At 26.7% G+C, this 28,000-nt stretch overlaps 1 protein-coding gene across 8 annotated transcripts; it reads right to left on the bottom strand.

Annotated features, from left to right (window-relative positions):
* Positions 1–3: 3 nt before the first annotated feature.
* On the bottom strand, positions 4–27,595 carry LOC123259636 (synapse-associated protein of 47 kDa). Of its 8 annotated transcripts, none has more exons than XM_044720254.1 (10): positions 27,128–27,595; positions 23,643–23,876; positions 23,411–23,496; positions 19,498–19,619; positions 14,258–14,269; positions 4,649–4,786; positions 4,259–4,398; positions 3,554–3,690; positions 2,862–3,050; positions 4–417 (listed from the first exon to the last, which is right to left on the bottom strand). In XM_044720254.1, the coding sequence occupies exons 1-10, from the start codon at positions 27,259–27,261 to the stop codon at positions 224–226; spliced, it is 1,386 nt and encodes a 461-aa protein (XP_044576189.1). In that variant the 5' UTR covers positions 27,262–27,595; the 3' UTR covers positions 4–223. The 8 variants fall into 8 exon arrangements, with proteins under 8 accessions (XP_044576189.1, XP_044576190.1, XP_044576192.1 ...); XM_044720255.1 differs by having other exon boundaries at positions 2,862–3,047; positions 27,128–27,594; XM_044720257.1 differs by having other exon boundaries at positions 23,655–23,876; positions 27,128–27,594.
* Positions 27,596–28,000: the final 405 nt, after the last annotated feature.

The raw sequence follows: 28,000 nt of genomic DNA, 5'->3' as shown, positions 1-28,000 counted from the left end.
GAGTTTTGTGCGATTGATAATATGAGCGATGATTACGCACAAGCATTTTGCAGACTGCTTATTATTTTAATTATTATTTTTTTTAAGAGATATTTCAATATATAATGTTTATTCAAATTTATATTATCATTGTTATTATCTTTGATTACGCAAATAAGTGGTTATCAAAAAAATTTTAATGAATTAACAGATAAATAAATAATTAATAATTATAACTGTTGATTTATTTAAGATCCTCGTCTTCGTCGAGTAGCTCATCCATTTGTTGTTCCCAGTCTTCTTTTCCCTCCTTAACAGATGCTGTTGATGATACCGAGAAACTGTTGCCTGTTTTTGACGACGTTGTCTTTTTATTGTCACCAGGTACAATCTCGAAATCCTTTAGTTCAGCTTCCAATTCACCTTCCCATTCTTCTTCTGCGGAGAGAGTCACAAGCAGCGTTGAAGCTAGTTGATATTTTCTCGAGGGTTATTAGGTATGTGTTTATAATTTTTTTGTATTGTATTTAAATGAATGCGAGTGTGTATGTGTTTTTGGATGTGTTGTTTTTTTATGTTTGTGTATATTTGGGTTGAAGAATTTCATGAAATGTATGAAAAAATAAATAATACAATACCGTGATTACGTATTGAGTAATGTAGTAATGAAGGTTTTTTTTTCAATGGAAAATATTGGAGGATGAACAAAATAAATAATAAACAATAAATAATAATAAATATAAATAATTCAAACCCATGGAGAACGATGTTTAAATGGATCTTTTCTCTAGTATTATAACTCTAAATTATATTAGTTTTAGATTTTGCAGATAATGTTTATTTTTGTGTAAATTTTCAGTAAATGAAAATACAGTCACTTAAATTTTTATTTTTAATAATGATATGAAATGACAATAAATAATTTTATTTATTGACTGATAATATAAATAACAAATGACCATATTTTCATATAAATTTTGTGCTGCTCAACACCCTCTTTAGTATAATAATAATTATTATTGAAGACTTTATTCCTTTAATTTTTAATTTTAGTTTATGTAATAAACTTTTCAAACTCTTTCTATTCACATATTTATAACTATTGATTTCAATTTATTAGCTCATGTTTGCTTTTTTTTAATTGCTGTCTTTAATTGAATCCGATTCTGTACCTACGGCCAAAGCTCTTCATGAAAACCTTAAATGATTGTGCTTACAAAGCTTGTAGAATAAGTGTAAATACCACAGTTTATTTCAATTCGCGTTTAAAAAAAATTAAAAGAAAATATACTTTTTTTTTTCTTTTATCTTTTTGCCAGTGAAATGAGTTGTCGTGTAAAAAAGACGCATTGGCCGTAGGCTTTTTAACTTTTCTTTTTTTTATATAGTACTGTTATATTGCACAGATATACTCCAGAATAACGCGTATTTTATTTTTTTTATATTTTTACTACCCAATAAAACACGTATTGTCATTCAACAAATTTAATTAGGTACCTATTTTAACTTTTTTATTTTATTATTTCATTGTAATAATGCATTTATTAAATCTTTTTTTTTTTTTTTAAATTGTATAATATATTCACTGTCTTTTAATAATATGTATATTTATTACAACTTACAACTTTATAACACGGAGAAAACGAAGTCAAGGTAAGATTGAATTTGACATAGACGGACAGATTAACAGACAGATAATCGAATTATTTTATTTTATTTGAATTTTCTCACAAGTTTTTTCTTTAAATTATATCTTTTATCTTATTTTATTTTTTGCCTCGTATAGAATAATTTTATTATATTAACGAACGTCTCATCTAATTATTAATAATAATAGTAGTCTATTTGCGAGTTTTTTTTTATTTTATTGATTGATAAAATTTTTTTTTATTCATTTTTCTTTTCTTTTTTTTTGTCAAATAAATTCTTCAACTTGTCATGATACATATAATTTTTTTTTAAATTATAAATTGCCATGTCAAGTAAATAAATTATTTGTAAATTAATAAATAAATAAGTAAAAGATTGATGAGTGAATGGCATTGAAAAGTGTTTTGTGTCTTGATAAAATGACAATAAAAACAATAACAATAAAATTAAAAACGTAAGTGAAAAAATAATAATTAATAAAAATAAAATAATATTAATTGAAAATTATAAATGAATGTTAATAGGATGATGTCGTTTTGGATAATACGGGATTCTCCTCTTCTTAGGCTGTAGAAAAAATAAAATAATTGCTTTTTTGCATTTTACTAAAAGATACAAAGCAGAAACCATAAACTGAATTAAAGTGTAATTGCTGTAAATATGACTACAAACATTAATAACATTCATATAAATAATTGCAAAATGTGCATTTGCAAAATAAAATTTTTTTAAAGCGGTGTTTTTATTTTTTTTTTATAATATTTATCTACTACACCACGTATAGATTTTAGCGTGCTCAATTCGTTAAAGAATCATGTAATGCTGATACTTACGATTAATGGCCAGTTGAATATTGTAAGACAATTGTCTTCTTAGAGTTAATAATTATACTTCTTATTACAATAGTAATTATTAATTAACATCGATTTTAAGAATACATTTTTCAAATTCTAAATTTATAATTACGTTCAGCGCCATTAATAATAATAATTGGAATACATGGTTATCTATAAAATCTTGAAGAATGATAATATCATATCAATTATCAATACTTTATAAACCTTAATTACTAGCCAGCAGTAATAAAAAAAAAAAAACTATTCTTTTGAATTAAAGACAGGAAAAAAACATAGAGAAAAATCCATTTTATTTTTTGGGTTCGCAACATTTTGTCTCTTTTTTTTTTCAAGTTCTCCGTGAGTTTGAACAAAGCTTATACGTTATTTACTGACCTTTTGACGCTTTCGCTCCTAACTTTTTAATATTCTCTTTGGTTTGTTGTGCATCATTGTCAGATGGTTGCACATTGTCGGAAATATACTCATCGTTTGGTGTATTGGGTGTTGTTGTTATTGTTGGATTTACCTTGGTTGTTAGTGATCCTGTTGGTGTATCTTTTATAGCTTCCTTTTTGCTATCTACTTGAACAGTACGTAGGAATAACACTTGCATCTAAGTAATTTACTAACTGACAAACTAACTAACTAATAATCAAGCCAACTAGTGTACAATAATTGTGTTACTTTACTACTATGTTTGATATTGATAATTTATCAAAACAAATTAATTTTTAATAATTATTATTTTATACTCAAACCTTGATCATTTAATTGTCGACTTGTTAAGTGTGAACTTCATTCCACTGTAGCAAATTGTGAGAAAATAAAATTTTATTTTCATTGTTTGAGTAGATGAATTCAAGTGACTTTTTTAGTGTAGATAAAAAAAATGAATATTTGACATGATTATGGTACGTAAATTGTTGAATACAGTAATTATGCTTAATAATGAAATAATTGACTATGCAGTGCATAATAAAAAGCAATGTTAAAAAAAATAATAATTATTATTTAATACTTTTAAAACATAGTAGTAATAAAAATGCAAATATACATGTAGTGACTTAATATTTGTAAAAATTTACCTTGAGGGTGATCGATGCTACCGGTGGATTGATTAGGATTACTTTCCGCTTGACTTGCCATCGCATTTAATTCGTGACTTTGACGAAGTAGTGAGACTCGGTAAAAGTAATTACGCCAAAAGTTTTCTTCGCTTATTCTGTAATATATATATTTTTTTTAATTTATTAACGACTCAAAAACTTGATTACTTTTTACATAAAAAAAACTTATTTCTTAACCATAAAATTGCTTGTTAAAGAAAAATTTATATCAATTTAAAATTTGTAAGAATTAAATTTGATCTTGTAAGGAAATAATAGATAAGAGATCTTAAATCGTTAGAATTATATTTTGTGATATTAACTCATGAAATATTCGGTTACAGTCATCATATTTCTTAAACAAATAAATATGTAAAATAATACTATACTGAGAGTTTTTTTTTTTTAAATCTATCTTTACACACTGAAAAAAAATTTAACTTGAATCAAGATGAAAATTCTTGAACCAAGAAAATAATTTTGAAGAGTTTCATTGTCTTGAATCAAGACGAAAAATTCTTGAATCAAGTAAAATTTACTTAGGCCAAGAAAAATTTCTTAGTTTGAGAATTTTTCTATTCAAATCAAGAAGATAAAGTTCTTCAAAATTATTCACTTGATTCAAGCAAATTTTTTTTTCTGTGCAGGTTTTTATTTTTAAATAAAAAAGGTAAAGAAACTTACACTTTGGGTACTAGCTCGAACCTCATGTTCTCTAAATTAGGATCAAGAGCAAGCGTTGCTTGAGCCATAGGTTGTACAGCTTCAAAGTCCCAATCAAATTCAACACCTGGTGGTGGAGCTCTTACAAAGTTACGACGATCCTATTAGAAATAATAATAATAATAATAATAATAATAATAATAATAATATAATAATAAATAATATTTTATCATAAAAAAAGTAGCTGTGTTATGATTTCTTTGTAAAATTTCTCAGAAGTTAGAGAGCATATTTGCAAAGCTCTCTCGGATATAAATTCTTTTGCCCGTTTAAATCTATGTATAGACAAGAAAACACATAACCATATAGTAAGAAAAAAACATACTTTTGTTAGTATATGGTATTACTCACAGTTGAAAGAGCCAGACATTCTTCGCGTAACGCATCTTCGTTTGGTGCTCCAATCCATGGAGCTACAGCCTCACCTTTTTCGTTATTTTTACCGGCAATAAAAGCATCTTGCTCTTTGTTCAATTCTGCGATTAACCTCTGGAAGAAAAAAAAAAAACATAAATAGAGACAACATTTATGTATTTGATAGGTCATATTACTCATATTGTTTATTGAGGATTAAATTTGTGTGATATGCATAAACTTAATATTAAAATGTTCAAAAAATGTGTTCTCATGTTCAAGTAATAGAAGCAATTCATACATCAATGATAAATTAACTAATAAATTATGATACTAAAAATTAACAGACACCTGATTATTTTAAAGATTTTTTTTTTTTGATAAATTAGGAATAAAAATTTTTCTCTTCATAATAATTTATTTGGTAAAAAAAATTCTGAAGAACCTTAGGTATATGTTAATTTCAGTATGATAATACATTGACGTTTAATTATAGTTCAGTTTTATTTATCTAACTATCTAATTTAGTGTATATGATTTCCAGAATAATTTTAATTTATAAACGGAACAAAATCGAAATAATCAAGAAGAATTTCTGAGTCAACTCAAAGAGAAAAGAGAACAGAAAACAATATAATTGCAATAAATAGATATTTAAAATAAGTAATAAAAGATTAATTGAAAAACGTATTTATTGATGGCTATATCAAAAATTTAATGATAAATAAAACAGTCTTATTGGGTTAAGCTACTCGGAATAGAACAGCAGAAAAATTTATATGGAACGACTACGACTTGTTCGTTCAATATCGATTGAAGGTTGTGAAAATGTTCTTGTGCGCCAAACTACCCAACTAATACATAAAATTGTTATGTCCTACTCTGCTCTGCTCTACTCTACTCTGCACTCTAAATCGCGTTGTGTCATATTAAAATAACTACGTTTAGAAATTCACCATTTAAATTCCAACTAGAACGTAGATGACAAAACACCGTTTTATAAAAAAAATTTACAACAATAGATTTTAATGTTTTTGAATGTAAATTTTACGTATAAAAATTGTAGAATAGTATTTATTTTTCTGTTGCCTGCTATAAGAAAAAAAAAGATAATGTAAAATTAACATTCGCATTCTCGTACAGATATTTAATTATTTTTATCATTTTAATGTTGCGAGTAAGTGTTACTTTTGATGTAATGATATAACTATACAAGCTCAAAAAACCATGTTGATCTTCTCCCAGAACGTCAAAATTGGTTGATTGGTTCGTGAGTTATCGTTGTCGAAAAAATTCGGAAAAAATGAATTTTTCAAATTTCTCCAAAATTTTCAGTCTGATCAATTTGTGTTTAAAAGTAAATCATAGGATTCAAAAAACTACGTTGAATGCTACCAACCGCGTGAAAATCGGTTTTTTCATTCAAAAGTAATTGCAGTTTGAAAATTAAAAAAATAGTGTTTTATTAAACTTCTATCAGACTTTTGAGCTGAAAGAACTCAAACGCATAGAAAAGCCAACTCTCTAAGCTCAAAAACGTCATAAGTACAATTTTAATCGCTTAGGTATGGAATTAGCGGAAAGTTGCAGGGATGGTCTTCAGGTCAACCGTTTTCCTAATGTTTTTTCCTTTTATGATCATTGTCTTTTTCAATTTAAAAATTCAACCAATATTGTGAAAAAAAAAAAAAAATAAAACCTTTCAGCATCTTTAATAATATGAGACCTCACTTATCGATAGTTCATTTTATTTAATCTAATTTTTTTTCTCGTCCAAATAAAAAAAGTCTCCACCAATTGACTGACTTTACGAAGAATCTATAGAAATACTATTTGCTATCTCTTGACGTTCTTGAGATTAAAAAATACTTTTGTACTTCGACAGTATAAAGTATTTTTGTTTTACATTTTATTTATAAAAATTATTCTCTAACGTTTACAATTTACATTGAAAATTCATTTTTATGTAAATTAAACAAATTACTTGATGTTAATATAATGCAAGAAAAACATTATAGCATGATGACACAGTATTAGAGTTTATCTTCGATCAAATGACTGATGTGTCGTTAAATCTTTGAAGTTTATATAAACGAATATATGTCATATAGTTTCATGAGCTATACATACAGCTATACATCTATATATATAATGTCACAGAGTATTCAGATAACGGACATTGATTTTCTCAACCCTTGGCGCAACGCATCTCCAGGGATATTTTGACGCAAGCATCAAAATTATGTATTCAAGTCATGTTATATATATTTACATATGTATACATATTATATATATATTGTATAAATATTATATATAATATAATAAGGTATATGGAACTAATTCAGTTTGGTAGATACTTTACGTTTGTATAAATTGCAGGGAAACTTTTTAAAAAAATTGTTTCAAAAATAAACATATTTTTTTTTCTCATTAAACTTAAATTGGAAAATATGCTCGATACATTTTCTTTAATTTTTTACTTTCAAATTGAATTTTTTTTTATTGACAGACACTTTTTAATACATAAAAAATTTAACGAAATAAAAAATAAACAAATAATATTTTCTTTTGTATTAGTAAATAAAAAATGATTTGTTTCCATTCAGTTGGAGGTTTAAATCAATAAAATCACTACAATAGGCTTTTCTGCAGGATAATTTCATTGTACGGTTAACAGTAGAAGAATGCATAGGAAATAAAAGTGATAATGAAATCTTTACTATTGAATTTATAGATTTTTTTTTGTATTTTTTTAGAATAACTATAACTTTGGTTTTTTAAAATACGAGGAAAATTATATATATATATATATATATATTTTTTTTTTTTTTAACTATTCAATAAGATAGGCAGGTATTGTCCTGCTATCAATCGAATGGTACGTGATGAGAATGTCGTGGCATTATTTGATATACGTCATACAATATTAATGTCACGTATTTATAAATTTATAAAACCATTAAAATGGGCATTAATTGAAACAACGAAATAAAGCGAATTGGTGTTGTTGTCAATTTATTAATATCGTACTATAAATTAACTGATATTATTAAATAGTATATTCACAATGAGAACACGTAATAGTTAAAATATGAAAAAAGAGATAATAAATATAGAAAAAAAGAAATAAAATACTGATGTATTTCAATTAATTAACAAAGAGATAATTTTAATTATGGAGGGAAATAATAAACGAGAAGATATATTATCCATTTGTGGAATTTAATATTGATTACGTTCCATCATCCATTAGTGAAATCGATGTTTTTATGATTGTTATTGTCTAATAAATATGTATGTTGATACATATACATGTGTACATGTCATCGTTAAAAGCTATTCAAAAGTTAACTATATTAAAGATGATTTAATTGAACACAAACTGAATTGCTCCTATAAAGTTGTTCATTAAACTTTAACAAGTTATTAACAGAATTAAATTTATAATAGTATTTAAATTTTTATTTCATATTTTAATAAAAGTCTAAACAATATAATTGTTATCTTTTGTATTTTTACTGTTATCAATTTTGCACTACGAGAACAAATTTTTTTTATTTTCAAGGACTTCGTCCTGACTCGGAAGCAAAGCAGGAGCTCATTTCGATTTAAATTAATTGGTTGCTACGGCAGACGCTCAAAGGTGAGCCGATAAAAAAAATTTGTCAATTTTTAGCCAAATTTATAAAGCTAGTAAAGGAAGGTGGGGAAATGTCCGATGAAGTTCAAGACACGACAGCTCATCCCGAACTGGGTGACGTCGTCTAGTTGGCAGCCAAAGAAAAGGACATCTAGTGCAGTGAAATTGTTAAATGCCGCACAGAGCCTTAATTTTACTCTTTATTCTTGTTATTAAGTGTCATAAGGTAAAATTTAAAATCTAGTATAATTAGTCTTAATTGAAATATGTAAGTGTCAGTTGGAGCTAACATTCAAAGTTTTTAATTTAAAATTTTAAATTCAATTCAAAGTGTAAATTGCAGTTAACCTATAGTTATAACTAACGTAGATTTTAAAGAAAAAATTGTAGAAAATAGTTTCTACATGGAAAAAATGAGGGCGCTTTGTAAAAACTACTGGTTGCTATCTGTACGTTTCTGTCTATGAACATTTCTTTAAAATACTACTAAGTTCTGTACGAAACATTAATTATTACTGGTTTTTTCTCTGTGTACAGCTGTACAACGAATAAAAAAATCTATCTATTTTTTACTTTTAAAAAGTAACGTTTAAATTATATATTTACTTTTTTTTTTTTTTTTTTTTTAAGTTATACTTCTTTTGACGCGATATAATAGGCAAAAATGATGAGGGTAAATTTTTACGATGAGCGCGCACACCGTCACGAAAAACCGACACCTTGAAGTTAGCTACTCAACATTTTAGTTTTTTAAAAAAAAAAGTTACCAACAAAATAAAAATAAGTACATCTACGTATGTTTGCGTGAGAACTGGCAACTGTATCCACGATATTTCATATAACTATATATTTTTAACTTCCCGCTAAGAAAATTAAAAATTTTTTATAATGGAAAGTTATTGATTTCGGTCCGATTTTTAAAAGTCGAGTTTTCATCAGATGTCCACGTTTTAAGATCCCAGGAAGCCATTCTGATTATTCCCGCCGAGGTGTCCGGCCGGGTGTGTGTCAATAAATTTTTGTCGTACGGTTTCTCAAAAACGAATCAACCGATTGAGTTCTACGATACATCATTCAAAAGGGTCTATCAAAACGTAGATCTGATTAGAATTAAGAGTTAATTCATCAAGCCTTTTTAAAAATAACTCCAAAGCATGCGAAAAAATCATAAAAAAACTATGTATTCATTTTTTGTTCTTAAAAAACTGCGTCGAATGCTTTTTTAAAAAGGAAATCGAACAACACATTCAAAAGTTATCGTTGATTAATAAATACATTTTGAGCTCGAAGAGCTCAAAATGTGAAAAACTGTGCTTTGAGCTTGAAAAGCTCAAATATTAATCAAAAAACACATTTTTAGGGTGCTAGAAATGCAAACTTAGCAGGAAGTTCTAGGGTTGGCCTGCACGGTCAACCGATTTCCAGATTTCTTTAATTATGTAGAAATAATTTTTTTATGATATTTAAATAAACTTTATTTAACTAGATAATGCGTTATAATAAAACTTTCAATGTATTAAATACTTTTTTTTCTATTATAAGTGTCCTTTTTTCTACAAACGTAGGATAACGCGATAGATAAAATATTTAGAAAGATTTTTATCTTGTTACACCAAAAGTATAACTTCTAATGTGCGTACATAAGTACACACACACTTTTTTTTTTTTTTTTTTTTTTTTTTTTTAGAATATAGAAGATTTACAAAAATTTAATAATAATATGATCATTATTGTCATCATCTTAATTTAGATAGCTCAGTGGTAGAAATCTCGGCGTTCTTAAGTACGTTTGAAAATGAAAAATATTGCATTTTCTTTAGTAAATTAATAATTAATTTCAAACTTTTTAATTGAACTTATTAAATTACTTTTTTACATGACTAGAAAATGATTGTAATTATGATTAGATGTTTTTGCAAAAAATTAATATAAAAAATTTAATAATTAATAATTGTTATAAAAGCCAATTGTAAAGAAAAATATTATTCCTATTACTTATGTAATAGAAAACCATATATGAGACAGTATATTGATACTCAAACTCGCACTTGGCCTCGAATAATCCTCTTAGAGAAAAGTCAAGTCGAATAGTGTATAGTAGTAGCACGTGGTAGTAAAAGAACATTACTTGTACTCTGCGGATGTGAGTTTATTGATCCGCAAAACGCAGCCAGAAAGTAGTAGAAGAAGGCTAAGGAGAGAAGTCTCGTGCTTCTGACGTAATATCAGCTGTCCCGCTCAAGAAGTAGAACATTACTGATTTTTTTTCTTTATGTACATATATACACTACCGAAGGTTTTTCTTAAATTTATTAAGTGTATATATCTACATAAATTTTCAAGATTTTCCTTACAGATTTTAGTTTTTGTCTCAGCAGAAATTTTTATTTTAATTGTCATTTTAAGAAAAAGTTGTCTTGTTATTTTAAGATAAATGTATTGTAAGCTTGAGTTTGAAAATTTATTTATTATTCTTGGGTGGTTTACCCGCATAATTTATAGTGTTATTTAATGGAGATAAATATAGTCATTTTGTTCATTTATGAATAATATACTTTTTTCTTTTTCAAGGCAGTAATGTAGTGAAACATAATGAATTATAAAAAAATGTATCTAGCCGACAAAGTACATGTACATACATAAATTAAAATATGAAATTTGATCGTGCCGTAGTTAATACCATTTTCTTGTCACGCAGATAGTTAAGAAAAAAATGATGCTCGAAAAAAGTGAATTATATTGCTGATACTAGATTAAAAAAATAGTACGTGTAAAACATGCTAATGATTAGCCGTGTTAAAAGTCTTTCATAGTACCTTCCATAATATTATAATTCTTTATTTTTTTGACGTGTTATGTAATACCCGTACAGCGAACTTTATAATGAGTTTATTATGTAGGAAAATGAATAAATAAAAACAAATGGATGTGAAAATGATAACTTACCACTCGAACATTTTCTTCCAAAAGAAGCTTTAAAATTTTATCAAGTCAAGGGATTAAGTGTAATGTATGTATATGTATTATTATTCAAGTGTTTATGTTTCATTTAATATTGTAAGCGGTTTTCGCATAAGCATACACAACAATGATAAAGATTGTTAGTTGCAATTAAAAGCAGATTATAAATACATACAGGCTTAAGCAGTTTTACTGAAGAAAAAAATTTTAAATAGTTCTTTTATGTTAAAATTAAGACTTTAGTTTAATGAATCTAACGAAGGGATTTGGAAAAATTATTGATGCTTGAGTTTATCTGAATGCAGAGTAATTTTCAATGGGCTTTTCTTTTTTTTACCTATTCATTTTAATAAAATTAATTAAATGATTTCATTTAGGCTACTTTATAAATTTTTTGTTGGATTAAAGTAATTGCTACTTACATTACTCTAAAAAAATTTCAAACGGAGATAAATTATTTTCAATAACAATAAATTAAAGTTTATATTTTTAACTTGTCGTTTCGTATCATTTGAATAATGTTTGAGACATTGAGAAGAATTTTTATTATAGTTATTATTACTCGCCACTAAAATAAGTAAATGTAATTAATAAAGTAATAATAAATAAACAATCTTTCATTCTGTTTGTCAAATGGGCCTCTTTTGTTTGAGAGATTAAAAAAATTACTACCCAAGTCAAGTATCAAATAAATCTGAAATGATGTATAAATTTCCAATAATTCATCAGATATGCACCATTTATAAACTAGTAATTTAATCAATTGGCAATAAATTACAGCGTATTCAATTCAGTTATTCAAATGAAAGAAATTTATCATGATCTGATTCAAATCAATAAATTTTGTAAATTAAAATAAATTGTGAATTTCCAAATGAATTAATTTGTACATTTAAAATCGCAGATTTTCTAAAAATTTGTTTTATATTTAAAAAAAATAGCTTAAACTTCAAATTGATGAAAAATTCGATTTATAAATTATGTAAAAAATATCAGATTGATTATTAAAATTAATAAAAAATCCAACAATAGTGTAGGACTCTTCTAAATTCTTTTACCAGTACACGATTGAAGGAAGTCGAGAATAAGTTTCCCTCACACTCTCCCTCTAGACTGAATTTCTACGAGTTCTACTGTACTGACAAAAATGAGATTTAAAAATTTAGTAGTTACTGTGTTTTCAAATGGAGCAGCCGAAATTATTAAAATATTATTATGAATATGAGGATGTTTTATTACAATTTTGTAATAATTTATCAAAGAGACAAATTTACAATGTATATTGTGTCTACATAGATATACTTGAACTTAGTAATGCAGACTGGGCGAATATTAATACATAAAAGTCATGCGCGTTGAATCCTGACATTGGGGCGTCATCAAGACAGATCGATTGCATAGCAAGTGTGTATTACAAGAGAATAAGTGAAGTAAAAAAGGAAAAAAGATGGATTTCAATAAGCTGATGGTCGTAGATTGAAATTGCCGCTTCAGCGCATAAGTTTAGGTAAAAGCACCAACTGAACATGCATCGGAGGTATAAGAGGGTGTTAAAGTTTACAGGAGAGGGAGAAGATGAGGAAGAGGGTGAGAAGGCCAAAAGCAAAATGTGGGTCGACGGCGTCTATGTCCCGACCTAGATATATCTAGTACATGTGACGTCATAAATTGTAACTATACAATCAGCCGCATTCAAACCCTAATATCAAAGAATATCTATCATTAAACAGATCGAGGGTCACCACCCTAACACTCTCAGGGATTTCTTTATTTATTATGTACTCAATTCATTTATCACTTCAAGCCTCCATTTTTTAGTCTGATTTTTTGTGCCTGTGTTTACGAAATTCAAAAAATTTTTTACTGATCTTTAGAGTTTATTTTTTGATACACAATATAGTCTAAATTGGAAAGCATTAATTACGAAAGTATCATAATAGGAATAATATTATTTTATAAGTTGGCAAAAATCTGTTTTAAGGAAATATAATGTTACAGTAATAAAAATGTAAAAAATGATTTTATTTAACGGCATGCATATGCGCTTGAATTAAATTTAATTTAAATATAAATAGCACTGAGATTTTTTACTTCAACGTATTTTTTTTATTATTTTGGTAAACATTATCATTACTTGAAAAACATTTTTATTTATTCCTAAGCTTCTTTAAAGATAATATTTTTAATTAATATTTGTAATTAAAAGCAAAAATTATTTAAGCAAGAGTTATGAGTGATCTAATTGGAAGATTAATTTGCTGGCAAATGAACTATTTTTAGTGACCTTAAATATTCATAGCCAGGAAAGGGTTTTTTTGAATTGATAGCAATTACTTTTTAGTATAAATTTATTTATTCTTCACTTTCAAATTTGTTAATGGAATAAGAATAATCTTACAATTGTATCTTTTTTTTCTTTGCACTTAAAAAATACGTTTTTTCCCACTTATAAACCTAAACTGTTATTGAAAAATTATAATCAACAATCACTGTGGTTATGTGGTGAATTCGAGTGGCAAGCATGCTCACCACTTAGCCAAAGACCAACTTTAAAATTTGTAAGTAATTATATTTTTAAAAGTTTTCATATTAAAATAATTTATGTGTAAATAGATCAGAAAGACTATTTATTAATTGAACAATTATTTCAGGGTAATTTGTAGATTAAATACACAGTAATTTTCAGCTGTCTAAAATTCAAATATGTAACTACGGTGGGGAATTGAGTGGGTAGTCGAGTTAATTTACTGTGGTTGAGAGTTTAGTATTTCACGCAACTACTCGGCTGTCTTTTATTTATGATGGAAATAGAAGTAATTAATTATTGCGGGCAGACGAAGATGTTGAAGCAGAGGTAAAAAATAATAAACATGTATTTCTAATTATATTTTACATTAAATTATGAACCAAGCTAAGCGCTTTAATTAAAGAAAAAAAAAGATTTTGTTATTTTATTTAATAAGAGGTTATTTATAAAATATGAATGAAAGCTCTTAAAATATTACCTGGTTGTTTACCTGTATAAATTTATTGCATGCAGTGAGTAAGACATGAAAGAATGGATAATAATTAACTTAAAAGTGCGGATAAACATTTGTCTATTTTCTATTTTAGAAGTAAAGAAAAACTAAGAATATGAAATAATATAATGTTATTATTAAAAATACTGAAGTAATGATTGCTCAGAGCTAAATACGTTATTTCTTTTTTTTATTTTGCTTTTTTGGCAACGAGCAAGAGTCGATAGAACTTCAATTATCACATACTAGGTCAATTAATTTATCTGCGGACTGAATACGTACTGAAATAAAAAACGCAATAAAATAAAAGAGATTCGTTTGAGTTGAAATAATTGATTGTATATTTGAAAGAAAGGGGTTATCGGAAATATCTATGTCAATTTCATCGTTCAAACAATGAAGTTCTGATAGAAAGTATTTAATAGTTTTATTTAATATTTTAGCTGACGCTTTTTTGTATCGCTGCATCGATGTCTCATGGGAGAAAAGGTAAAATAAAGCGTTTAAAGTGTGAAGAAGAAAATAATCTCCATGGAATTCAAGTGAAAATAACGTGGAAAATATGGTGAAAGTTTAGTGGGTAATTTTAATTTTTTTCAGTGTGAAGAATGAAAATTTAAGAATATAAGACTGCAACGTGAACAAGAAACTTACAACATAAATTTATGTACTCTAAAAATTTTATAAATTTTTTTTTCAAATTCATTCAATCTTTTTTCTCGATTTTTTCCACTGATCAAGAGTAACTACTTTTATAACAAACTATCTTTTTGTCGACAATCTAGGGAAAAAACTTTGTTTTTTCCAAGTACTCGATTTTGTCCGTAAATTCTTTTTTCCCATGACAGCTGCAAACTTTTTGACTTTCTTTCAATTGAAGTAAATGAAAAAAGATTTGAGATATTTGAGTTTACAAAAGTCCATTTGTTCTTTGTCAGCCGCCATGCTCTCCTAAAGACTGCTCACTTAAAGACTGCAAGATGCAGGTCGTTTGAAGCTATGCCATAACAAATAGGGTAAAAGTACCGTTTTTAGCCACCTTAGCACCGTTTTTGGTCAGTTAACATTTGAATTAATTTTTAAGAAATTATAATATTATAACCATATTTTTGTTGAGTTTTAAAAAATTTATTTCAAAACAAATCGAGTTTGTAATGATTTATTAGTAAAAATTCATTTCTATCGTTTATTTAAACAACAATGTTAATGCTTTTTTATTTTATTTTTATTTTCTTTTTTCACCTAAAACTAAATTTACTTAATGTAAACCTAATGTATAAAGTCGATTGGCGTTTGAACAAATAAATAAATATAATCTATAATAAGTATAATCTAATATAAATCAAAAGAGTAAAAAAAATCATAAATATTATGGTGAAAAAAAAAAAAAACATTTTAACAAATTAAAAAGTCACTGGCTAAAACGAGTTAATTTTATTATAAAGAAAAAAATAGAGTGACATTTTCTTTGGGATCTCAGAGATTATGAAGTATTAATAACCAAAGTGTTAAGTAGATAATAAGTAACTTGCTAACGATAGAGAATTACATTTCACTGATAAATTGAATTATACAGTAAGCGGCAGAAGTAGGATTCGTACGACAACGATGGTCTAATAGACCATCAGAGACCCAACTAACCAGGAGGATGGTTGGAAAATAACTACACCTTGATACTTGATATCTACGTAGTCACCTAACTATTAGAAAGCGAATATGCCGCAAGCTGGTTGAAATCACAAGGTTACCAGTTGACAAAGTGTAATATTAATTGTTGACATATCTACGGGGTACTACACTCGAGTCTAATTTCAGGTTATCAGAAAACTAACGAGAAAATTATTATATTTAATTAGTAAAAGCAAACACATATAACATAAAGATATGGAAAGTTTATAATACTAGCATTTTGTTTAACTATACTATATAATTAAAAAACTTGGATATAAAGCCAGACTTTATAGTATGTAAGTATTCATTGTTAAGTTTAAAAAAGTACAAAACTTTACGATAAAAAAAATTCGTTATAACCAACAATTTATGGTACAACTTGTTCTATCTTTAGTTTGAGAATTAATAGCTAGCCTGTAAAAACCTATGAATAATTTTGTACAGTCCATGCTGAATTTTAGCAGAAAATTTTATGCACTAAGTTTACACACATTATCTATATTGTTTGTAAATTTATATGTTATATATGCAAACAAATTGTTAATATAAAGTTTATGTATAAAAGTGATTTTAAGTTGAATAAATAGTTAACATAAATACATTAAAACTTTGTATTTCTATTTTAAAAATTTCACTATTTATGGGTTGAATGTATAACATCAAAAATTTTATAAATTTAACAGTAATAAATTGTTATACTAATAGAAACAATATTAGTCAGAAATATATATTTTTAGACATTGTTATCTTAAAAATAAATTTTGTGAAAAAAAAAAAAATAATTCAACATAACTCTTGTTTGGACTAACTCATGTCAATTATAAAATTTAAAATTTTTTGTTATAAATTTTTTACGTATTTTAATCAAATTAACTGTGAGCTTAATATTTTAGAATGAAATAATAAATTATTAAAAAATGTTGAGTTATTTATAACCTCATTTAAGCAACAATAATAATAATAATAATAATAATAATAATAATAATAATAGGGTTAAAATTTTAACATTTCGTTCAAATCTGCAAATGTTTTTTCTCAAAATTTTCACGATAAAGTTCACGGTACACATTAATAAGTCGCTATAATTATGAAAAATATTATTAACATTTTACTTTGATAATTATTTAATACTTTTTATCTACCATTAACAGCAATTAGTCCTTTTGAATAAAGAAGTAAAAATTTTTGAATTGCATTGTGATGGTTGAGTTTTTCCCAATAAATAATGTTGTATAAAATATAATAAAGTTTTTATTAGAGATGTAATAATGACGTATTGAATGAAAAATATAATAATCCGATTGAATGATTCATCTAAAACGTGATATTCAGATGTGACACAGAGCCTTTTAAAGTTCAAGGCTTGGGTAATCGATTCATCATTAAATTATTGTGGTAAATGTGCCTGTAATGTGGTATTTGTATTATATTGACATATTGTATTGTCAGATTATCCTACAAGGTAATATAATACAAGACATTTTAGGTAACCATAAGAGTATTATTATATATATTTTAGAAATAGAATTTGGTGATAAGATCGAAAAACCGCAACTTAAATACTTGCGTTGCATCATTGGTTTCAAGATACTATAACAGATGTGTACGCGTTTGAAGGCACGAATAACGTAACGATAACGTAACTAACAAGATACGTCGAGTTTAACGTTAGAAGGTGTGTCCGTGTTACGAGGGTAGCGTCTCTGATGGATCAATACGATGTAGTGCAAATTCATATTCTTCTTTGATCCATTTTATTTGTTAAACTTGTATTAAGGCTACTTTTCTCTTTTTATTATTCTATGTATACTAATATTAATGCTCAAATATGTATGCAGTCGTATATTTTTATTTCACTGACCTTTTTTTTTTTTCTACTCATATATGTACTTTACGTTTATCATTGTAAAAGTGACAAGACTCCTAGGGATTTGAGACAAATATCTTCAAAATTTCATGTGTTAGGATAATAATTTAAAAATAATGTAAAGAAAAGTTTTAATCATAATAAGCTACACATTTTTCATGTTAATCACAATATTCTCAAATTTTTTTTTTTTACTTTGTCTCATTAGTACTGATAATTACTCTAATGTAATTAATTCTCATAAAATATTCCGTACAGGAACTAAAATGAATTTAATTGAAGTAATGTTGTTTTCAATAATATACAGCAGTAAAAATCAGCTAATTAAAACAAAATACTGCTCCGAAATCTTATGCCAATTACACTTAATAAAAGACAATAGAATTAGTATGACTCAAAAACAATTCTGAATAAATTACAGAAATTTTATTCACCACGAAACTGACAAATTATCCATTTTCACGAGTATTTTATTCTTTATATTATCATTATGAGTCATAATTCATGACTAAATGAAAATTTTTGATAATTTGATATTACTAATTTATATAAAATAGAAAATAAACTTCCCAACAATGTCAATTTAACGTGAGATAAAAGATTGAAACGCAAAATTGTGAACGTTACTTTAAATTAAATAAAATTAGTATAAACCCTATTAAGACAACAATTAACAAATTTTTAGCAATTGAAAAATTATTTCTGATAGCTGTATAAATTTAGAAGTTAAAAATATATTTACATGCAAGTGTTCATTTTAAAAAATATAAATTTTTCAATAATACGATTTTAAATTCCAATAATTATTGAAATCATTATATATATATTTGATCGTGGCTGACACAGTTCTGCTTAGTTAACCGATTCTTGTAGAATGACTTCAATTTTTGAAATTAAACTTTCAAGTAATTAATAGTTGAATCAAATAATTTAAAAATCGTTATAGTGGAAAATTGAGTTAAATGTCAATAAATATAGAGTAATGAGAAAATGAATCATTTATATTTTGTTAATAAGAAATTTAAATACTTGAACTGTCTGACTATCCAACTGTTCGTACTACTCGACTAGACTACTACTCTCGATAGGCTCTCACACTTTGCTGAGTAGTCCTCATTAGATCTAGTGCACGAAGGTTTCTCACACATGCTTACGTAGCTAGTAAGTACATATTAGTGAGTTTGACAAGCCGTTAAAGTGAAACAATTTACCTCAGATAGTACTTTTGAACAAATTAAACGAGTCATCGATATTCATTACTGAAAGTCTGAGTGCGAAAGCTCGCTAACAGATGACCAACTTAACTCGTCAATATTCATACGCGTCCTTGTGATTTGTCATTGACGGTGTATAGACTTCTACTAAACCTAGATCTACTCTCAATAGATGTACTGGTGAATCATGAATAAATAATTCTTTTCCAAGCGTTACAGGTGTTCTTTTTTTTGTTTTAGTCAAATTGAAAATTCAACGACGGTATTGGAACATTGTAATCAACGTGCTGATAAATTTCAACCGTCATTAAATGTTCTATTACCTTGATAAAATTGTAATCAAAGTGAAGAGTGAAGAAAAAGTAAAAGCAATAGATGTTTTAATTAGTTGAATGAGTTTTCAGTTTTTCTTTTGATGAAAACAATAAAGAAAATGTGTTTTTGAAATATTAATATAAAAAAAGTTTACTCACGTTTTCCTCAACAGTTTTCTTGATTTTTGCACTTGCTTCAACTACTGTTTTTCCGGCTTTATTAACAGCACTGTAGAGAAACCCACCAAGACTCTTAGCTCCGGCCAAGGCTTTCGTTGAAACTAAAGAAATATATAAATATAAATATGATAAACTTTTAAACTTTTATTAATTCTTCAAAAGAACAGAGAAAATTTGTTGAAATAATATAAATAAAAATTAATTCTAATAGTAGCCGGGGGTTTCCATATCTCAGTCATTTAGTGTGAGGTCGAGGTGAGATTATTCCAGGTTGGCCTAGAATTGACTGTACTTTTATGGACTTTGGCTCGGTAGCCACTATATATCTACCAACCAGTCTAGTAGCAGACGCAATAAACGGAGCTTTTCATGGTATGGTACGCCGTGCAATCTCTTTTGCTCGTTTCCTCTAATTGCATTCAAAAGACGTACAACTTTATAGTTAATGACGGCAATCTACATATTTATTTTATCAAGTTGAAGAAATAATTTTAAATGTTTAAAATTTATAGAATAAAAATAGAAAAAAAATTTGATTAACAATTAATCTTTCTAAAAGGTTAAACAACAAGGTCACCTTCAAAAAGCTGTTGCGTTCTAGACGATGGCAATTTAATCTTCTCAGAATCAAGTGAGTTTTCTAAAGGCCAGGTTGACGAGTGTCGCATCGTTCGAACTAACATTATTGATGTTTTTTTTTTTTATTTAAGTGTAAAGTATTGCAATTTTAAATAAAGTACCAAGTTAAAAAATGTTTATCTTACGTAGAAGAACAAACGTATAAATAAAATAAAAATTCTAACATTTAAAATAAAAAAAAATTAAGTCGGTAGTCACAAGGAATAAATAAAAACTAATCTTTTATAGGAACTCGAGAACGATCACATTTAATAGGATATAAATTATTATTTAACACTATCCGTTGATTTTACCAATAGCTGTTGTCAATGTCAGTGTGTTCTTAGAGAAAACAGATAACAGAGGGTTGGTTAGCAAGAGCAATAAAGAGAATGAGTGGGTAAGTGAGAAAGATTGAGTACGAGAGAGAAAGAGAGAGAATGAGAGAGAACGTCGAGTGTCGTGTATTGATCGGGGTGAAATGGACCAACCGCCCCAGGACACGAATGACTGTAGCTCGTTGTCGACTGAATCCGTTTATAGTTCAGAAAATTCAAGAATCTCTCCAGTCGGTATTTTCATTTATCTACACCCACATTTATGTATACATACACGTGAATTACACAAATACTTAAAATATTTGGAGCCGGCAAGTCTACTGCAGAGTTATGCTTGTGGCCAATCAGTTCTCGCTCATACGCTAAAAGTTTTTTCAGATTAAAGTATTTATGCTTTTTTTTCTTTTATTTTTAAATTTAAAAACATTCATTCAAAAACTATAACTACACAATTTTTTCGATAAATATCCGTCATTTAATCTGGATCCTTAAAATCCGCTTTGAGTCTGTTTTTTTAGAGAATTTTTAGCTAACTTGGTATTTTTTTTTATGTTTTCCACCCTTTCATTTAAAATCGATTTTTCATTCTAGAATCCCTAAGAGATTCACGTGGATTTGTTCAGGATAAATTAGTACGACTCTTGGGATATTTTTCCTAGATCTCTGTATGTTAACCTGATTTTTTATTATTCGACTTTTTTTTACTGCTTACTGAGAACTTTTTTCGGTGAATAATAAATCAAATGACCTTTTTTATGCTCATAGTATGGGGAGTTTAAAAAAAAAACGATGACGTGATTTTTACATTATTACAAGGCACGTGAATACTCAAGGGATATCATGTTTTTGACCTTAATAAAATCATGGATACATGATGAGAAGCATTGGATATAATAGTACATGTTGGAAAATGTTTAATCTAGATTCCAATAGCACAAAGTTATAGATCACAAGTGCTTTCAATTAAATTTTCCAAATTCTCTTTCTCTCTCTCTCTCTTTCACTTTGGTAGAATACACTATTTTGTGGCTAGCTTATGAACATTCATAAGCACCAATAATGAAAATTCACCCGCTAGATGTATTATATATTTTGTGAAGCTATATTATGGATCCATAGCCATCAATTTATAGAGACTATATAGGCATTTACTACATATACAAGCTGTTCAGTAGCAGGTTTGTGATTGAGAGTACGTAATCAACTGCACGTCCTCGAACCGATAAGTTTTCAAATTGAATCCTGAAAAAAAGGCTACTAATTTATCTAGTTATTTTTATTTTTTATTACTTTTCTTTTCATAATAATATTCAACTATTCTAACTGGCGTTTAAATATAATTTGTAAATTATTAATAAAAATGTGTTTTATGCTTTTTGAAACAAATATAAAATAAAATTTATTTATGGGTAGGAAAATTTAGTTAAAATTTAAAGTTGAATGAAAAGACAGCTCCTTAAAAAACGAGGCTAGATTATTCTTATGACTTTTTTTTGAAAATAGGCTTTTATAATAAAATTTAAAGAAAATCGAATCACGTAGCGTGCTGCACGTGACGTTACTTATATCGATAAAAGAAAAGTAAAGAAATTTTACCATTGCCATATTTGTCTTATCTTAACAATAAAAAAGTATATATTTTTTATTATTCAATAAAATTTACTACTTTAGTTTAAGATGTGGAAATTTTTTTTAAGGAATAAAAAAACACTTCTTAAAGAGAATCCCTTAAGGACATCAGATACGAATCTAGATCTCGAATATTGTGTGCGCAATAACAGGGAATAGAAAGATAGATGACAGAGATATCTGTACAATCGACACGTTTTTAAAGCGATTGGAGTGAGTATACAATAGGTTTAAACCCTTTTGTTCTACAGTTAGAGATGTTGTACGTGTTTTAGTCCTTTAATTCATTCTACTTTAGTATACAGAATTTCTCAGACCAAATCAACAACTTTTACAATTTTTTTTTAAATTATTTAAAAATTTTTATCTGTTTCGATATTCAATAAGAGAAACAAAACTCTTAAATTTTGTAAAATTAAAAAAATATATAACTTATATTCAACTAAGCTTTACAAATGACAACTTAAATTTGCAAATGGCTGAATGACTGATAAATATTGAAACTTGGTTTTGATTTCTCCTAACAATATAACAAACAAAGCGTGTTATACGACATACACTTAACGAATGAGTCTCTCATCCCTGTTTAAATAGACAAAACGTTTCTCACCTTATAGTGTATTTCTTCATCACTTTTTCTTTTGTCACACATAAACAATAGTTTATTCAGAGTTATAGTATTCGGTTGAAAAGACCGAAAATCTAATTCTAAACCTACTCTCGCCATTTATATATCCATTAATATTTTAATAATTATTGAAGATTTTTTGTTTAATAACTTATGAATTGGTGCAAATAATGATTTGGGTAAAAACTAGTATCTTGAATAACAAATCCAATATTCAGTGAATGAAAAAAATTACCAACACATTTTTTTAATTTCAATTAATCTAGTGAAACGCATACATTTTGAATAGAACCAAAATTCTTTACAAGTTAACTATTTCAAGAGATAAAATTTTTGTAAAATATACTGATTTTTATCGTTTCAATCAGGTTTCAATTCGCTAATATTAGATTATTACTCGGTAATAGCTCTATGAAAAAAAGAACTGTGAAGAATTTTATGTTGAATATAGTTTATAAAGCTTAATGTCCAATGATTAATGATTTTTTTTTAAAGGTGAAAATACTTACAAAAAATAAATTTGTAAAATTTATTTAATAAGTTTAATATTTAATTGAGTGAATTATTTTAATGATAATAATATTATAGATTATTTAAAAAAAACTTTATATTTTATATGCAGATGTTACCTTCAACGGAGACAATAATTATGATAATGCCGTTAATATTCATAACTTACCAGCACCAAATGGTTGTTGACCATCCTTGTCTTCAGTAGGTGTACCTTCAAGACTAGCTGGTCCACTGTCAGCACCTCCAGTAGCACTGTTTTAATTAAAATTAAAATAGAAAAAAAAATTATATAAGTATTATTGTACTAATTTGTTGAGATATAAAAAATGTATGATATGCGGAAAACTAAAACTAGAATGGGAACGTGCCCAGTAGCTTGTAGTACAGAATCCACATACCCTGAGACCCACCTGCTTGCGTCATCATCTTTTACATGTTCAGACGATGGGCCTGGTGTAGTCTCCCTCGGTGCTTGATTTTCAGTAGCTTCTGCTGATGCAGGTTGAATTTCACCACCTTCAGTGGCTTCAGCAGCGCCACGACCTGATAATCCAGGGATTCCTCCACTCAACCATCCTGTCATTTGTGATTTCACTCCGGCGAGCATCTCCAATTTACTACCTTTTGTCGGGCTGAAATATAATTTATAATTTTTTTATGCTTATTTATTTTATATTTTAAATTAGTGCTTTAAATTTTAAATAAAAATTTTTATCCGTTTGAGAGTTTACATGCTGGGTATTTAATAAATTTATTTATTTATTTAAAATATTGTTTGAAAAACTATTTGAACTAATTTTTAATGGCTGATAAAAATAAATAATCGTATCAAGCATTTGCTACGTGCTTAAAATTAAATTTATTATTATTTGCTACAAGCTAAAATATTTTTAAGCTTCGTAATGCTAGTTGATGATAACTTAATTATTTAAGTATTTATTTAGGTTGCATGGTGACTATAAAAGCGATATTTTATTTAATAGTTATTTAATATTTTGCCCAAGGTATTATCAGTGTTTATTTAATGGCCTATATTTAGTACTAATAGTATCAAAAAAAGATTTAAATATTATATCATTAGTAAATAAAATAAAATTTAAAAATATTGTTAAACGTTTCTATTAAAGTACGACTAATTTTGGTAACGTGATTTTTCTCATAATTAACATAATAAATCTATAAAGATAAAAATAAATATAAACTTTTCTAGCGTGTGAATAAATGTTTTATTCATAGTATTATAAAAAGCAATGCAAAAGCGAACTGTGTAGTTTATATGATATAAATATAAATTCGTGCGTTTGTGTTGCATTATAAACAAATAACTCCTGCAAAAACTTTGAATATTTTTTAAAAATTTATTCATCTGCTTGTCTATATAAAAATGAAAAAAAATAAAAATTTTTTTAAATTACCTGATTGATAGCACAAAATAAAATGTAAACCTTAAACGTAAAATGTAAACTTTTAACGCTCGAATTTACGGACATAATATATCCTCTTTCTTATTTATTTAGAGCATTGAATTCAAGTTTTAAAGAAAAATAAGCATGCAGATTATTTATATATAAAAGTTGTCGTGAATATACCATATAAATGTGAATTTTTTAAGCCATCATTGATTCTATATTTTAGTTTGTTTTCTTTAATGTAAAAGCCAGTTTTTTTTTTTAGAATATAATATTTTTATCAATTTATTTTTTAAAAACTCATTGATTATTTTTCTTTATCATAACATAATTTAAAAAATTAAGCTCATAAGTATTTTTATTTAAAAAAAAATTGTTACTGATGCCATAAATTTAACTCCGGTGGATATTTATTCAATTATTTTTATTTCTGCAAATTTTATAAGCAAAAGAGAAGGCTTTTGTATTAGATAATTATACCCTTGTCATTGTGAGATACGATAGGGGATGATTTAAGATAGCTCATGGTCTTTTCATCTGTAATTCAATCGACCAGCCACGATCGCATTACGCACTATCGTAATCTTATTAATGTCAGTACTCGCATTTGATTATTGACCGCTTTTGGTACTCGCGAAAATTGCTACTAACTTGTTACGTAATACATTATATTTCTCCATGGAGTTTGCCAATTAATTTTTTAATAAAAATATTTTTTTTTTTTTATTTTTTAGTTATTAAAAAAAAAGAGTAACAGATAAAAAAACTCAAATCTAAACAAATATAAAGTCAAACACTGTTGTTACTATCATTATAATTAAAATTGTTAAATTATTGACAATAATATTTGATACTGTTGATAAAATAGATGCATAGATAGTAATGTAAATATCGGGGATGAATTCATTGAGGTGTAGGATTATAATTCACACCTTGCAGGCTGAAGCTGGAATATTTTGTCCTTGGATCGATACAATGTCAATAAATTTTATACTTGATGACATTTATTTTTTAATAATAGTCATATTTTACGATTGAGAACTTTTTTACTTTGATTAATTAATTAAAAATAAATTATAACAATACAATTTTGTAAATTACAAAATAATTCCTATTTTTTTTCTAACTCATGGAGGTACAGTGTAAAAAATATTCATCGACAGTAACTGTTCTAAGTACGCTGATAACGTTCTAATTTACATCTAATTACGTGTAATCAACGTGGCGTCAACAAAAAGTTTAATTTCGGAATTGAATTAAATAAATTGAGTATACGAAGCAGAATTTAATTGAAAAAAAGTAGTCGTTTTTTTTAATAGTGACCGAATGAATTAATTTTTTATCAAGCTTACAATTTTCATTTTATTTTGAGATAAGTAAATTTACCTAATGAATTTTTTGACGAATGAGTATAAATTATAACACAACAATACTGATAAAAATAACAATGAGTTAAGAAAACTCATAATAAATCGATTTCACAACTATTGTTAACCGTAGAGATGCTTTTACGTAACATCAAACTAGAGGGTTTCTTTTAAAGATTCTAGGCTCGTGTGCGACTCCCCTTTCATTTACAAAAAATCGATGAAGAAAAACAATAAAAATTGTGATTTACTGGAAGATAAAAATATTTCAATCTGACGTTTATTCATTGTTCTTGATTGCACGTAATAAATTTTCCACAATATTATCTTTTCTTTAATGGAAAAATTTTTTTTTTGTTATGTCAAAAGAAGTTTGTAATTAATAACGTCTATTAATTACTTTAATTGAAATCCTTGGTAAGAATCAAACTGTTTGGAAATTCTGGTTATAAATAAATTTTGTCCCAAGTTTTTTTATAATATTCATTAAAGTAATCCTCCTTTTTCTGAACAAAAAAAAATTAAAAAATCATGAAAGAATTATTTGATCAATTCCAGTAGTAGAAAATTAATTAAATTCAAAGTTAAAAAGTTAAGGGTCATACATTAAAAAAATAATATAAGTAAAGTAGTTTTATAAAAAATTAATAAATAAACGTGTATTAAAATTTTGAGTAAAAGCTTTTTGTATAAAAAAATAATAATAAATGAAAATATAGTATAAAAAAAAAATGTCGTAGTTTATCGATCGTGTTAAGGGAGAAAGACAAAGAGAGAAAAGAGAGGGCCGGGCTTGCTAAAAATCAAATACCTCTGTGATGAAGAATTTACTGTAAACGGCGTAGGAGACAATTTTTTTCACACAATTGACATTTTTTTACAAACGATAAAAGATCATATTTATAATTGAAATAATTGTTAACATAACTTATTAGTGTAAGTATCCGGACGGCATCACGTACACGACTCCGGTCATGCATCGCATGACCATTATCATTAACAATATAAAATAACAATTTTACAGAAATCACGGGCGAATAATTTAAAAAAACAATTAGATTAAAAACAAATAGATAATTATTATAATTATAAGAGTTTATCAAGTACCTGCTATCTTTTTTTTCAAGATCTTGATCACCTTCAAGAGTAGGTGATGAAGGCTTTTCTTCAGTTACTTCAGTACCGTCCTCACCCTTCTTTCCCATCCAAGTGGACACCTGATTTGTCAGGCCGGAAAACATTTTGTTTTTACTTTTTTAATTCGCGTAACTTGTTAACGTATTTTATTTTATTGTTTATTATTGTTGTACCAAACGTTAGTAGTGTAGCAAGCAGCTTGCAGTTAAATGTCTTCCTTAAACTTTTTCACCGGATTTTTTTTTACGTCTGTCAGCAGCTAGGAGATGAATTTATTTATCTTCTATTTTTTCTTTATTTCAATCTACTTATTAATTTTAATGTATCTTCTACAAGTGTCACGTAACCTCTAACTAAATTCCGAATACGTGGGGTAAAGAACTCGGTGTGTCCTCGCGATTCCAGGCTCATCGACCATCATCGACTGCGTACATTGTGCTTGACAGATCAGACCGCGCATGCGCTCTTTGTATAAAGAAATTTAACTGCGCGTTGACCGTGAAGTGGATGAGGGTACAGAGCACTCGCAGTATATTACTCCGTTGATAACTCAAATTTTATATTATCGATCTTTTCTTTTTGTTTAGAATATTAAAACAATTTAATATTTTTTTATTTTTTTATTATTGTTATTAAATGTAAACAAATAATTTAATTAAAAACTCACGGAATTAGAAATTAGACAGTTTCTTTTACGCAAGCAAATTTTTATTTTAAAAGGATTTAATGTAACGATTATGTGTCAGGTGGCTTATTACTTAAAATTTAATAATCTTAATTAATTTACTGTTGTGCGGTCCAATACATATTTAATAATTTTATTTATGAAAGAAACTAATGAGA

This window comes from Cotesia glomerata, linkage group LG2 (assembly GCF_020080835.1).
Source record: "Cotesia glomerata isolate CgM1 linkage group LG2, MPM_Cglom_v2.3, whole genome shotgun sequence".
Lineage (NCBI taxonomy): Eukaryota > Metazoa > Arthropoda > Insecta > Hymenoptera > Braconidae > Cotesia > Cotesia glomerata.
This window is presented reverse-complemented; position numbering and strand designations above follow the sequence as displayed.

Excerpts from the sequence above, each read along its gene's own strand:
- LOC123259636 (XM_044720254.1), bottom strand. The coding sequence starts at position 27,261 with ATGTTTTCCGGCCTGACAAATCAGGTGTCCACTTGGATGGGAAAGAAG. Across the intron at positions 3,691-4,258 it reads TTCGAGCTAGTACCCAAAGT|AATAAGCGAAGAAAACTTTT; the intron begins GTAAGTTTCTTT and ends TATATATTACAG. Across the intron at positions 3,051-3,553 it reads TAGCATCGATCACCCTCAAG|TAGATAGCAAAAAGGAAGCT; the intron begins GTAAATTTTTAC and ends GTACTGTTCAAG.